The sequence below is a fragment of the Vespa crabro genome, unplaced genomic scaffold, assembly GCF_910589235.1.
Source record: "Vespa crabro unplaced genomic scaffold, iyVesCrab1.2, whole genome shotgun sequence".
Lineage (NCBI taxonomy): Eukaryota > Metazoa > Arthropoda > Insecta > Hymenoptera > Vespidae > Vespa > Vespa crabro.
In genome coordinates, this window is record NW_025813595.1 from 5,462,625 (window position 1) to 5,477,730 (window position 15,106).

Here is a 15,106-nt window from a genome sequence, read left to right on the forward strand (position 1 = left end):
AGACTTGAGAAACGCCTTCAACTCCGTCAGGTGGGACTTGGCAATGGAAGCGCTAGATCGTAATTTCAGAGTCCCGGGGTACCTACTCCGAATACTCGGGGATTATCTAAACGAGCGCTTCTTAGAATACAATACTGACGTTGGTCCAAGAGGCTTGAAATTGACATCGGGGGCAGCTCAGGGATCCATACTATGACCGGATATCTGGAATATTTTCTACGACGGTATCCTTCGTATGGCAGTCCCTGAAGGTGCTTTCTTGGTTGGGTACGCAGATGACATTGCAGTTGTCATAACAGTAAGAGACGCGGAGTGGGCACAGCTGCTGCTCAACCAGGTAATGCGCAGAGTCATCTCCTGGATGGAAGAACACGGGCTATCCTTAGCAGCCCAAAAAACAGAGATTGTGCTACTAACGAAGAAGCGCATCAAAACCGTGCGCAGTTTCACTGTAGGAGACGCGACGATCCAGTCGAAGCCGTCCGTCAGGTACCTAGGAGTAACCCTCGATTGCAAACTCACTTACGGAGAGCATATATTAAGGTTAGCTGACAAGGCGGCAAAAGTAGTTGCCACGCTGTGCACCCTCATGGCCAATGTCAACGGCCCCAGGCCGTGCATTAGGCGACTACTCATGCGTGCCGCCGAAGCAGTGATGCTGTACGGCGCAGAAATATGGGCCGCGACGCTGCGAAAGGGAGAAATATCGAAAGCGCATGGCCGCAATACAGGAGGGGCCCTCTCCCAATCGCCTGTTCCTACCGCACGGTCTCTGAACCCGCGGTACTAGTGGTCGCGGGGGTTATCCCGATAGATCTACTAGCCCAGGAGAGACAATTCGTCCACCAGCAGAGGTCCGTTTTGGGTAAGGTGGAGGCATCAAGGCTCGCCAGGTGTACCAGCATCGAGACCTGGCAAAACAGATGGGAGCAGGAAACTAGGTGCAGATGGATTTCCCTACTCATCAGACGGCTAGAGAACTGGATATACCTGGAGGCGGGAGAGGTAGATTTCTACCTCATCCAATTCCTGACAGGGCATGCCCTGTTCAGCTCCTGCTTCGCAAAGATGAGAAAAGTAGCAGATGGCAACTGCCCCTATGGTGACTCAATCGTCGACGACGCCCACCACACATTCTTCATATGTGCAAATTGGAGCACCAAACGATTATCCTTGGAGCAGGAGCTCGGTGACATCTAGCCGGACAACATTGTCAAGAAAATGCTGCGAGGGCAGAAGGAGTGGAACAGGGATGCCTCCTACGTGAGGGCAATCCTTACGTAAAAAGAAAAAGAATATGGGCGGCCCATAGACGTGCCACCAACGCTGCTCCAGGTTTCTGCCACGTAGAGCAGAATTGAGGGAGTCCAATAAATGGGACATGTTGTAGTGGCGCTATCCCGAAGTAATGTCACATGACGGTGCCGGGATGGTTTCACCATGGCACTAGGAAGTATATGAGTTTAGTCGGTAGTGCCTATTCAAACGGTGAGCCCAACACTCCAGGGAATTTAACGGGAGACCCAAATGGTGAAGGATCCTTGTAGAGTCCCTCGGTCAGTGCTTAAAGTTAGTCATTCTCAGACCATCAAATAAAAATCATCAATATAATATTATCGTTAATATCGTTATTAACGTCATTATTGTTATTATTGTTATTATTTCTACTATTATTATAGTTATTTTCGTTTATATCGTTAGTATTATTATTCTTATTATTATCGTTATTATCGTTATTATCTTTATTATTATTATTATTATTATTATTATTTTTATTGTTATTATCGTTATAATCGCTATTATCGTCATTATCGTAATTATTATTATTACTAGTATTATTTCTATATCGTTAATATTGTTAATATCGTCATTATCTTTATTAGCGATATTATTGCCATTATCATTCTCGTTATTAACGTTATTATCGTTATTATTGGTATCATTATAATCGTCAATATCGTTATTTACGTTATTAATGTTATTATTGTTATTATTATTACTATTATTCTGATTATTATGGTCTATATCGTTATTATTATTATGGTTATTATTATTATTATTGTTATAATTGTTATTATCAATATTATTATTATTATTATTATCGTTATAATTGTTATTATCAATATTATTATTATTATTATTATTGTCGTCATTATCGTTATTATTGTAATTATCATTACCATTTATTATCATTATTATCGTTATTAGCGTTATTAATATTCTTAGTATTATCGTTATCATAGTTATCATTATTATTATTGTTATCGGTATTATCGTTAATATTGTTATTATTATTATCAATACAATTGTTATTATCAATATTATTATAATCGTTAATATCGGAATTGTCGATATTATAATTACTATTATTATCGTTAATATCTATATTATCTTTATTATGATTATTATTATTATCGTTATTATTGTAATTATTATTATCTATAATATCGTTAATATCGATATTATCGCTATTATTAATATTATTATTGTAGTTACCATAGTTATTATTAATATCATTATTATCGCTATTATCGTAATTATCTTTATTATTTTTAATATTGAAATTATTCCTACTGCTATAATCCTTATTATCGTTATTATCGTTATTATCGTAATTATTGTTAATATTGGTAATATTATTATTATTATTACCGTCAGTATCGTTATTATTATTATAGTTGTTATCGTTATTATGTTATTATTATTACTATTATCGTTATTATCGTTATTAATATAAAACCTTATTATCGTTATTGTCGTTAATATTGTTATTGTTAGTATTATTATTATCGACATTACCGTTATTTTTGTTATTATTATTATCGATATTATCGTTAATATCGTAATTTTTGATATTATTAATATTATTATTATCGGTATTATCATTAATATTGTTATTATTATTATCTATATTATCGATATTATCTTTGTTATTATTACCGTTATTATAGTTATTGTCGATATTATCGTTATTATTGTTATCAATATTATCGATATTATGGATATTATCGTTAATATCGTCATTATTATTATTATTATTATTATTATTATTATTATTATTATTATTGTCGTTATTATCTTTATTATCGTTATTATGGTTATTATTATTATCGTTATTATAGTTATTATCGTTATTATGATTATTGTTATAATCGTTATTATCGTTATTTTCGTTTTTATTATTATCCTTAACATCCTTATTATCCCTATTACTATTAACATTATTATCGTTATTAACGTAATTATCGTTATCATAATTATTAGTACTGTCATAATTATCGTTAATATTATCATTGTTATTATCTTTATTATCGTTATTATTACTACTAATATTTTCGTTATTATTGTTATTAATGTTATTATCGTTATTATTATTAACGTTATTGTAGTTATTATAGTTATTATTATTATTAATATTATGATTACCGTCTTTATCGTAATTATTAATATTTTTATTACGGATATTATCGTTATTATCGTTATTAGTGTTATTTATATTATTATAATTATTATCGCTATTATCGTTATGATACTTATTATTGCTATTATTATTATTATTATTATCGATATTATCGACATTATCTGTATTATTATTACCACTATTATCGTTATTGTCGTTATTTTTGTGATTATTGTTTTTATTAATTATATTATTATCGTTATTATCGTTATAATCTTTGTCATTATTATTATTATTATTATTATTATTGTCGATATTTTCTTAATTATCGTTCTCATTAAACTTATTATTATCGTTAATATTTTTGTTTTCTTTATTATTATCGTTATTATCGTTATTATTGGTATTATTATGATAATTATTATCGATAATAAAATTATTATCATTATTATCGATAATATACGTATTATTATTATTTTCGTAAAATTTCTTATTATTATTATCGTTATTATCGTTATTATTGTTATTACTTTTTTTATTATTATTATCGTTTTTGTTATTTTTAATGCTATTATTATTTTAGTTATTAACGTAATGATCATTATTATTTTTATTATTATTATTGTTATTATCGTAATTATTGATCTAATCATTATTTGTATTATTTTTATAATCATCTTTATCATTATTATTTGTTACTATCGATATTATTATTATTATCATTTTCGTTACTTTTATTTTAATGATAATCGATACTTTCGTTATGATCGTTATTATTGTTATTTTTGTTATTATTATTATCGATATTATTGTTATTATCGTTATTATTATTATCGTTAAAATCGTTTTTATCGTTATTATTGTTATTACTATTATCATTACTACTATTAGAATCGTTATTATCATTATTATAGTTATTATTCTTAATACTGTTATTATTACTTCTATTATTATCGCTATTATCTGTATTAACGCTATTATTGTTATTATTATTATTATTATTTTCGTTCTTCTCATTATAATCGCTATTATCATTATTATTGTTATTATAATTATAGTTAGAATCTTTAATATTGTAATTATCTTTATTATTACTATTATTATTACTGTTAAAATCGATATTATCGTCATTTTCATTATTATCGTTATATCGTTATTATTGTTATTAATATTATCGTTATTAATGTTAATATCATTGTTATATATATTATTCTAATTATTATAATTTTTTTGTCGTTATTATCGTTATTATTATTATGAATATTAATATCATTTTTGGTTTTATCTATTATTTTTTTAGTTATTAAAGTAATTAATTTTATTAATTATATTATTATCATCTTTATTATCAATATTATCGTTATAATCATTATTTTTATTATTATTATTATTTTGATCATCATTATCATTAATATTGTTACTATCGATATTATTATTATTTTTATTATCGTTATTATAATTATTAATGATATAATTACTATTATTAACTTTATTATCGCAATTATCGTTATTATTGTTATTATTGTTATTATTGTTATTATTATTACTATTATCATTATTATTACTATTATTCTTATTGTAATTATTATCCATATTATCTTTAACATGATTATTATTATTATCGTATATATCGTTATTATTATCATTTTCATTATCGTTACTATTATTATCTTTGTTAACTTTAATATCGTTGTTATCATTATTATTATTATGACTATTTTCTTAAATATCGCTTTTATCGTTATTAATATTACTAAGTCTATCGTTATTATCGTTTTTATTGATATTACTATTAATATTACTATTATCGTTATTAAGTTAATTATCATTATTATCGTTATTATCTATATTGTAGTTATTATCGTTATTATCGGTGATATCGTTATTATCGTTATTATTATTCTTATACTTATCTTTGTCATTGCTATTATCATTATTATTGTCATTATTATTATCCTTATCACCGTTAATATCCTTTCTTTCGTTATTATTATTATTATTACTAATTTGTTTATCGTTATTATTATCATTATCGATTTGATCGTTATTATTGTTATTATTATTATTATTATTATTATTATTATCGTAATTATACTTATTATCTTTATTTTTGTTATTATTATTATTATTTTTATCATCATTATCATTAATATTATTATTATTATCGATGTTATCTTTGTTAACGTTATTATCTTTATTATTGTTATTATTATTACCATTATTATAGTTAGAATCGGTGTTATCATTATTATTATTACTATTATTATAGATAGTATCGTTATTATCGTTATTATTATTACTAGTGATATCGTTATTTACGTTATTATTAAAATCGTTTTTATCCTTATTATCGTTATTATTATTATCGTTATATCGTTACTATCGTATCCTCGTCATTATTATCATTAATATTATTATTATTAGTATCGTTATTATCTTTTTTATTGTAATTATCGTTACTATTAATATTATTATTATTAATATTATTATTATTGTTATTATCGGTATTATCGTTATTATTATTATCGTTATCATCGCCATTATGAAAATAGTTATTATCGTTATTAACGTAATTATTTTTATTATTATTATCTTTATTATCGTTAATATTGTTATTTTTAATATTGTTATTATCGTTAGTATTGCTATTATTAATATATTTATTATCGTCATTATAATGAGAATCGTTATAATCGTTATTATTGTGTCTACTATTATCGTTATTAACGTTAATATCGTTATTATAGTTATTATTATTATTATTATTTTCGTTATTAACGTTATTTTCGTAATTATTGCTATTATTATTTAATTATTTAAGTAAATATCATTATTTATTTTATGATTATTATCGTTATTACCGTTATTATCGTTTAATCTTTATTATTATTACTATTACTATCATCATTGTTGTTATTATTGTTACTATCCGTTATACCGTTATTATCGTTTAATCGTTATTTTTATTACTATTACAATCATCAATGTTGTTATTATTGTTAATATCCACATTATTATTATTATTATTATTGTTTTTGTCGATATTACAATTATTATTATTATTACTATTTTCAATATTATTATTAATATTGTTATCGTAATAATCTTTATTATCTTTATTATTGTTATTATTGTTAACATTACCATTATTATTATATTCGTTATACTAATTATCGTTATTGTTATTGTTATTATTATTATTATTATTATTATTATCGCTATTATTTTTAATATCGTTACTATCGTTATTATTGCTATTATTAATATTAATATTATAATTTTTATCGTTAATATTGTCATTATTATTATCGATATTATCGAAATTATCTTTAATATCATTACCGTTATTATCGTTATTATCGTTATTATTGATATTATTGTTATTATTATTGATTTTTATATCGATATTAACGCTAATATCGTTATTACCTTTATTATAATTAATATTATTATCGTTATTATTGTAGTTATCGTTATTATTGTTATTAATATTGCCATTATTATTGTTAATATTATTATTGTTCTTATCATTATAATCGTTATTATCGTTATTGACGCTTTTATTATTATTACTATTATTGTTATTGTTCTTATAATTGTAATAGTTGTTATTTTTATTATAGTTATTAATGTTATTGTTAAAATTATTATTATTATCGATATTATCGTTAATATTGTTTTTATTATTATCAATACTAGCGTCAATATCGTCATTATTATTATCGTTATTATCGTTACTAACGTTATTATCGTTATTAATATTATTATTTTTATTGTCGTTATTATCTTTATTATTATTAATATTATTATCGTTATTATCGTAATTATCGTTATTATTGTTACTACCAATATTTTCATTATTACTATTATCGTTAATATTATCATTATTATTGTCGTTATTAACGTTATTATCGATATTAACAATAATAATGTTATTAATATTATCGATATTATCGTTATTAAAGTTAATTTCGTTGATATCTTTATTATTATTATTATTATTATTATTATCGTAAATATTGTTTTTGTCGTTATTAACAATACTACTATTATCGTCATTATCGATACTATTGTTAATAATTTTTTTATTATTATTATCGTTATTAGCTTTATTACCGTTATTATCGTTATCCTTTGCATTATTATTATTATTATTGTCGTTATAATCGTTAATATTGTTATTTTTCTTTTCGATATAATCGTTATTATATTTAATATAATTAATGTTATTATCGTCATTATCGTTATTATCGTTATTATTGATAGTAATGTTATTAGTGCCATTATTATTATCGTTATTATCGTTGTTATTTATATTATTATTATTAATATTGTCGTTATTATCTTTATTGTTGTTATTATTATGATAATAATTATCGTCATTAAAATTATTATCAATAGTATCGTTAATATTCTTATTATTATTATCGTTATTATCGTTATTATTATTATTATTATTATTATTATTATTATTATTATTATCGATGATGTCGTTATTATCGTTATTATTATTATTATTATTATTATCTTTAATATTGTTATTATTACTATCGCTATTATCGTTCTTGTCATTATTATTACTAATGTTAATTACGTTATTATTGTTATTATTATTATTATTATCATCGTTAGTGTCTTTAACATCGTTATTATCTTTATTATTATTATTTTATTATTGTTATTATTGTTACTGTCAATATCGTTATTATTGCTATAATTATGAATATTATTATCGTTATTACCGCCATTTCCATTATTATCGTTACTATCGATATTTATATTATAAATATTATAGTTGTTATCATCATTATTATAATCGTTTTATCGTTATTATTATTATTATTATTATCGTTATTATCGTTATTATCGTTATTATCGTTATTGTTTTTATTATTGTTATTATTACTGTTATTATTATAGTTATTATCCTTATTATCGTTATTATTATTATTATTATTATTATTATTTTCGTTATTATCATTATGTAGTTATTATCGTTAATATCGTTATTATCTTTATTATTATATTTATTATTATGTTTATTATCGTTATTACCGTTATTATTATTATTAATATTGCCTTTATTATCGTTAATATTATTGTCGTTATTATTGTTATTAATATTATTATTATCATTATCGTCATTATCGTTAATATCGTTATTATTGTTATTTTTATGATTATTGATATTATCGTTAATGTCGTTATTAACGTTATTATCTTAATTATTATTATTGTATTACCGTTGTTATCGTTATTATCGATAAAATCGTTATTATTTTTATTATTATTATTATTATTATCCAAAATATTTTTATTATTATTATCGATAACTTCGTTTTTATAGTTATTATTGTCATTACTAATTTTTATTATTTTTATCAGTATTATCGTTATTATCGTTATTATTGTTATTACTATTATTATTTTAATTATCGTTATTATCGTTATTGTCGTTATTATTCTTATTACTATTATTATTAATATTATCGTTATCATCGTTATTATTGTTAACTTTATTATCGTTATTATCGTTATTATTGTTATTACTGTTATTACCATTATTATCGGTGTTATCGTTATTATTGCTATTAATATTTTTGTTTTTAACGTATTTATCACTACTTATTTTATTTTTATTATCGTTATTATCGTCATTATCGTTATTATTATTATCGTTAGAATCTTTAATATCGTAATAATCTGTATTAATACTATTATTATTATTGTTAATATCGTTATTATTGTTATTATCATTATTATCGTTATTATCGATATTATTGTTATAATTATTATCGTTATTAACTTTAATATCAATGTTATATATATATTATTCTTATTATTATTATCGTTATTATCGTTATTACCGTTATTATTTTTATTAATATTATCGTTATTATCGATATTATTATAATCGTTATTATAGTTATTATCATAATTATTGTCATTATTATTATCGTTGTCACCGTTATTATCCTTACTTTCGTAAGTATTATTATTATTATTAATGTTATTATCGTTGATATCGTTTTTTTTATATTATTATTTTCGATAATATCGTTATTATTGTTATTTTTATTACCTCTATTATTGTTGTAATTGCTATTATTATTATAATTATAATCGTTATTGTCATTATTATTGTTATTATCGTAATTATTGTTGTCATTCATATCGTTATTATCGTTCATATTGATATTATTGATAATATATTAATTATTATTATCGATATTAACGTTATTTTGGTTATTATTATTATAGTTATTATCGATATTAGCGTTATTATTGGTAGTATTGTTATTATTACTACTATTACTATCGTCATTTTCGTTATTATCATTATCATAACTTTTATTATTATTATTGTCGTTATTATCTTTATTATCGTTATTATCGTTATTATTATTTTTATTACCTTCATTATCGTTATTATTATTTTCGTTTTTATCGTAATTATCTTTATTATTGTTATTATTATTATTGTCGTTATTGTTTTTATTATCGTAATTATATCTTTTATTATTATCGTTATTAGCGTAATTGTCGCTATTATCATTATTATCTTCTCGATATTATAGTTTTTATCGTAATTATCGTTATTATTATTATTTTTTTTATTCTCTTTATAATCGTTATTATCTTTATTATGATTATTATTGTTACCGTTTTTATCGTTATTGACGTTATCATCGTTAATATTATGATTTTTTTCGTATTTATCGCTATTATCATTATTATCGTTATTATCGTAATTATTGTTATTATTAATATCGTTATTATCGTTGTCATCTTTATTATTACTATCGTTATTATCGTTATTGTATTCATTATAGATATTACTATTATTAATATTGTCGTTATTGTTGTTAATATTATTATTGTTATTATCTTTATTATCGTTTTTATCGTTATTAATATTATCATTATTATCTTCATTAATGTTATTATTATTTTTATTATTATTATTAGTAATATTGTCGTTACTATCGTTATTATCTCTATTATTATTATTATTCTTTTGTAATTATCGTTATTATCGTAATTACCGATATGATTATTATTATTATTAACGTTATAATGGTTATTATCGTCATTGTTGATATTATCATTATTATTATTATTGATAATATCGTTAATATTGTTATTATTATTATTGATATTATCGTCATTATCGTTATTATCGCTATTATCGTTAATATCGTTATTATTATTATTACTATTAGCGTTATTATCGGTACTATTGTTATTATTGCTAACTTGGCCACTATTACTATCGTTATTCTACTAAATATTGTTTTTATTATTATTTACCTTATTATCGTTATTATCATTATTATTCCTATTATTGTTATTATTATTATAATTATGTCGTTTATATCATTATTATCATTATTATCGTTATTATCATTATCGTTAATGTCGTTTATATGGTTATTATCATTATTAATATTATTATTATTATCGGTATTACCGTTATTATCGCTAATTTTATTAATACTGTTTTCGTTATTACAGTTATTATTAATTCTGTTATTACTGTATAATTTTTAATATTGTTATTATTATTATTTTTATTATTTTCGATATTATTGTTATCATCATTGTTCTTATCATTAATATTATCTTTAATATCGTTAATATTCGTTGTTATCGTTATTATGCTTTTCATCCTTATTATTGTTATTATTATTATCGTTATTACCGTTTTCAATATTATTATTATTATCGTTATAATCGATATTATCGTTATTGTTGTTATTATTAATGTGGTTCTTATCGTTATTATTCATATTATCGAAATTTTTATTATTAATAATATTATTATTATTATTTTTCTTCTTATTATTATTATTATTATTACTATTACTATTATTGTTATTTTTATTATAATTATTATTTTTGTTATTATTATTATTATTGTTGGCTCTAGCTTACGAAAGGGACACCACAAGGTGGAGAAACAGAGATACTCGCGCAAGCGAAATTCCTCCTTGCAAATATGAAGTTGGCTATTGCGAGATAGCAAAATGTGAACAACATGATAAAGGAAGGACTCCTAGAACTGGAGGAGATAATAAATAGTCTCGTGTTCATCTACAAATCTCGAAATGAGGTCAATTAGGTAGCGAGGAAACTCGACCGAGTTTCTCAGAACCCTTGGGGAAATTCTGCAACTGAGTACGGCGCAAGTAAGAGAGTAGCTACAAGCCCGCCGCAGTTGCCTGATGAAAGCCTCAAAAAACCGAGGCAAGAGGCGACGACGACCGAAGACGCTATGTGGTCGGAGGTCGCCAATAAGAGAAGAAGCAAAGAGAAACCAGCAAAGAAGGCAACGAAACACCCACAGGAGGAAAAAAAGGAGCCGAGCAAATCGGAATACAGGCCGAGAAAAAGAACGAGGCCGGACGCAATCCTCCTGAAACCTGCGAATGGTAAATCATACGCAGACGTAGTCGGAGCTATTCACCAGCGCTTTAAGACGATCGCTGCAGGGGTAGACGTTAGATCGGTCCGGCAGACCAGAACCGGCGGGGTTCTCCTCGAACTCAAAAGGACCACCGCGGATATCAGGGCCTCATTCGCTGAAACTCTGAGGAAAGTAGTAGGAGAAACGAGCAGCATCACGGAACTGGTTCCTAGAGCTATGCTCGTGATACGAGACTGCGATTGTTACACATCTGTGGTGGAAGTCGAGGAGGCCCTAAAGAGGACCCTGCCAGACTACACGGGAAAATTAGATGTGAAATTGACGAATCCCAACGCGAGACAACAGCGCCTAGCCCTCGTCAGACTAGAAGAGGAAGCAGCTGGGAAGCTTTTAAAGGCCAGCCGAGTGCTGGTGGGTTTCGTCAGCTGCAGGGTTAGGCAAAGAACGGAAGTGAGTTGATGCTACCGCTGTCTGGACTACGGTCACTATAGCGCCTCGTGCAAGGGCCCTGATAGCAGCAAGTTTTGTCATTTCTGCTGAAGCACAGGGCACCAAATCAAAGAATGCTAGGTAAGCGAGCCTACTTGTTACTTATGCTCCATTAGCGAGGATGATCCTAAGAAGCACTTAGCGGGATCAAGGGCATGTAAAGCTTTTCAGGAGGCGCATGCAACAGCCAACAAGAGGAAGACAAGATGAAAGTACTTCAGGGTAATCTTAATAAGAGCAGGACGGCGCACCACCTCTTAACCCAGCTCTACTCTGAGAAACAAGCTGATATTGTTTTAATCAGCGAACAGTACCAGGACAGAGCAGGAATAGGATGGTACGCAGACAAATTGGGCACCGCGGCCATCTGGATCCCAGATCCCCGACAAATACATGTGTCGGATCAAGGATCCGGACGCGGTTACGTTTGGGTGAGACATAAATCGGCGACTTATGTGAGCTTATACCTCACCCCGAGCGACTGGATAGACGACTTCCAGACCAAATTAGATGATCTGGAAGACGCACTGCGGGAAAGGCAAGGTGATCTCATCGTGGCAGGAGACTTCAACGCAAAAGCTCTCGAATGGGTGGTGGCCAGGCCGGACTCCAGAGGAGAACGTATCATGGAGTTGGTGTCGAGACTACAGCTATCAGTACTCAACACAGGCTCGACATCAACCTTCCGTAGGCCTCGCTACAGAGAGACGATCCCGGACGTCTCTCTAGCCAACGAACAACTTGTGGCAAAAGTCGCTGGCTGGCGGGTAATTGAGGATAATACCGGGAGCGACCATCAGTACATCCTCTTCGATGTACACGATAGGAAACCAGCCGTGACAAACCCAGTAAGACCCCCCCGGTGGATCATTGCAAAATTGGATCGAGAGAGGCTGTCTACGGTCTTAAATGAAGGATGGAGATCCCTTCAAATTGTTTCCGCGAGTCTATCACCACATGCGCAATCCAGGAGGATTACTGCAGCAACTATGCAGCTCATCGAAAAGGCGCGTACGATAGCGGTGCCAAAGACGAAAAAGAAACTGCATGGGCGTCCTGCATACTGGTGGACGAACGAGATCGCAGATCTATGTAAGAAGTGCTTAAAGCTACGGCGTGTAGCACAACGTGCGAAGAGACGCGACCTCGACGCTGCTCCCTTGGCTGCAGAGTATCAGGCGGCCAAAAAAGCTCTCAAGAGGGCCATCAAGGCCAGTCAACGACGGTGCTGGAAGGAGCTGTGCCTGGAAGTCGATCAAAATCCGTGGGGATTAGAGTAACAGATCGTCACAAGTAAGCTGGGGACACGAAAGCAAGGAATCCCTCAGGACGCGAGGACGTTGGAATACATCGTGCATACTCTATTCCCCTCACAGCCGAAGAGAGAGATTAGTATGGCTGCTCCTGGCATAACAGAGGCGCCACAATTTACGGAAGAAGAGCTAATCAGGGCCGCATCATCTATGCGGAAGAAGAAAGCTCCAGGACCTGACGGACTTCCAGGAGAATTAATTAGAGCCGTCGCGGAGAGTCACCCTTAACTCTTGCTAAACATGTATAACATGTGCCTCAGGGAGGGCATCTTCCCCGCCCCGTGGAAGAAAGCGAGGCTTGTGCTCATCAGCAAGGGCAAGGGTCCAACAGATGCAGCTTCGTCATACAGACACATCTGTATGCTCGAAACGGCTGGAAAGTTTATTGAAAGCTTGAAGAAGCTGCTTAGACCACGGCTGCACGCAGCCGTGAGGGCAGCAGAGGATCTCGCTGTCCGCCAGTATGGATTTCTATCCGGCCTCTCCACCATCCACGCAGGTCAGGAGGTTGTCACGGCCGCTAAAATGACGGAGCGAGGGAATCACCATTCCCGCCATTTGTGTCTGCTGGCCACCTTAGACTTGAGAAACACCTTCAACTCCGTCAGGTGGGACTTGGCAATGGAAGCGCTCGAACGTAATTTCAGAGTCCCGGGGTACCTACTCCGAACACTAGGGGATTATCTAAACGAGCGCTTCTTAGAATACAATACTGACGATGGTCCAAGAGGCTTGAAATTGACATCGGGGGCAGCTCAGGGATCCATACTAGGACCGGATATCTGGAATATTTTCTACGACGGTATCCTTCGTATGGCAGTCCCTTAAGGTGCTTTCTTGGTTGGGTACGCAGATGACATTGCAGTTGTCATAACAGCAAGAGACGCGGAGTGGGCACAGCTGCTGCTCAACCAGGTAATGCGCAGAGTCATCTCCTGGATGGAAGAACACGGGCTATCCTTAGCAGCCCAAAAAACAGAGATTGTGCTACTAACGAAGAAGCGCATCAACACCGTGCGCAGTTTCACTGTAGGAGACGCGACGATCCAGTCGAAGCCGTCCGTCAGGTACCTAGGAGTAACCCTCGATTGCAAACTCACTTACGGAGAGCATATATTAAGATTAGCTGACAAGGCGGCAAAAGTAGTTGCCACGCTGGGCACACTCATGGCCAATGTCAACGGCCCCAGGCCGTGCATTAGGCGACTACTCATGCGTGCCGGCGAAGCAGTGATGCTGTACGGCGCAGAAGTATGGGCCGAGGCGCTGCGAAAGGAGAATTTTCGCAAGCGCATAGCCGCGGTACAGAGGAGGGGCGCTCTCCGAATCGCGTCGTGCTACCGCACGGTCTCTGAACCCGCTGTGCTAGTGGTCGCGAGGGTTATTCCGATAGATCTACTTGCCCAGGAGAGACAATTTGTCCACCAGCAGAAGTCCGTTTTGGGTAAGGAGGAGGCATCACGGCTTGCCAGGTCT

The 15,106-nt window shown here is 29.2% G+C and overlaps 1 protein-coding gene across 1 annotated transcript; it reads left to right on the forward strand.

Moving 5' to 3' along the window:
• The first annotated feature begins 1,527 nt into the window (after window positions 1-1,527).
• LOC124432619 lies at window positions 1,528-13,597 on the forward strand. The gene is made up of 4 exons (XM_046981630.1): window positions 1,528-1,569; window positions 11,523-12,278; window positions 12,371-12,398; window positions 12,489-13,597. The coding sequence occupies exons 1-4, from the start codon at window positions 1,528-1,530 to the stop codon at window positions 13,595-13,597; spliced, it is 1,935 nt and encodes a 644-aa protein (XP_046837586.1).
• Window positions 13,598-15,106: the final 1,509 nt, after the last annotated feature.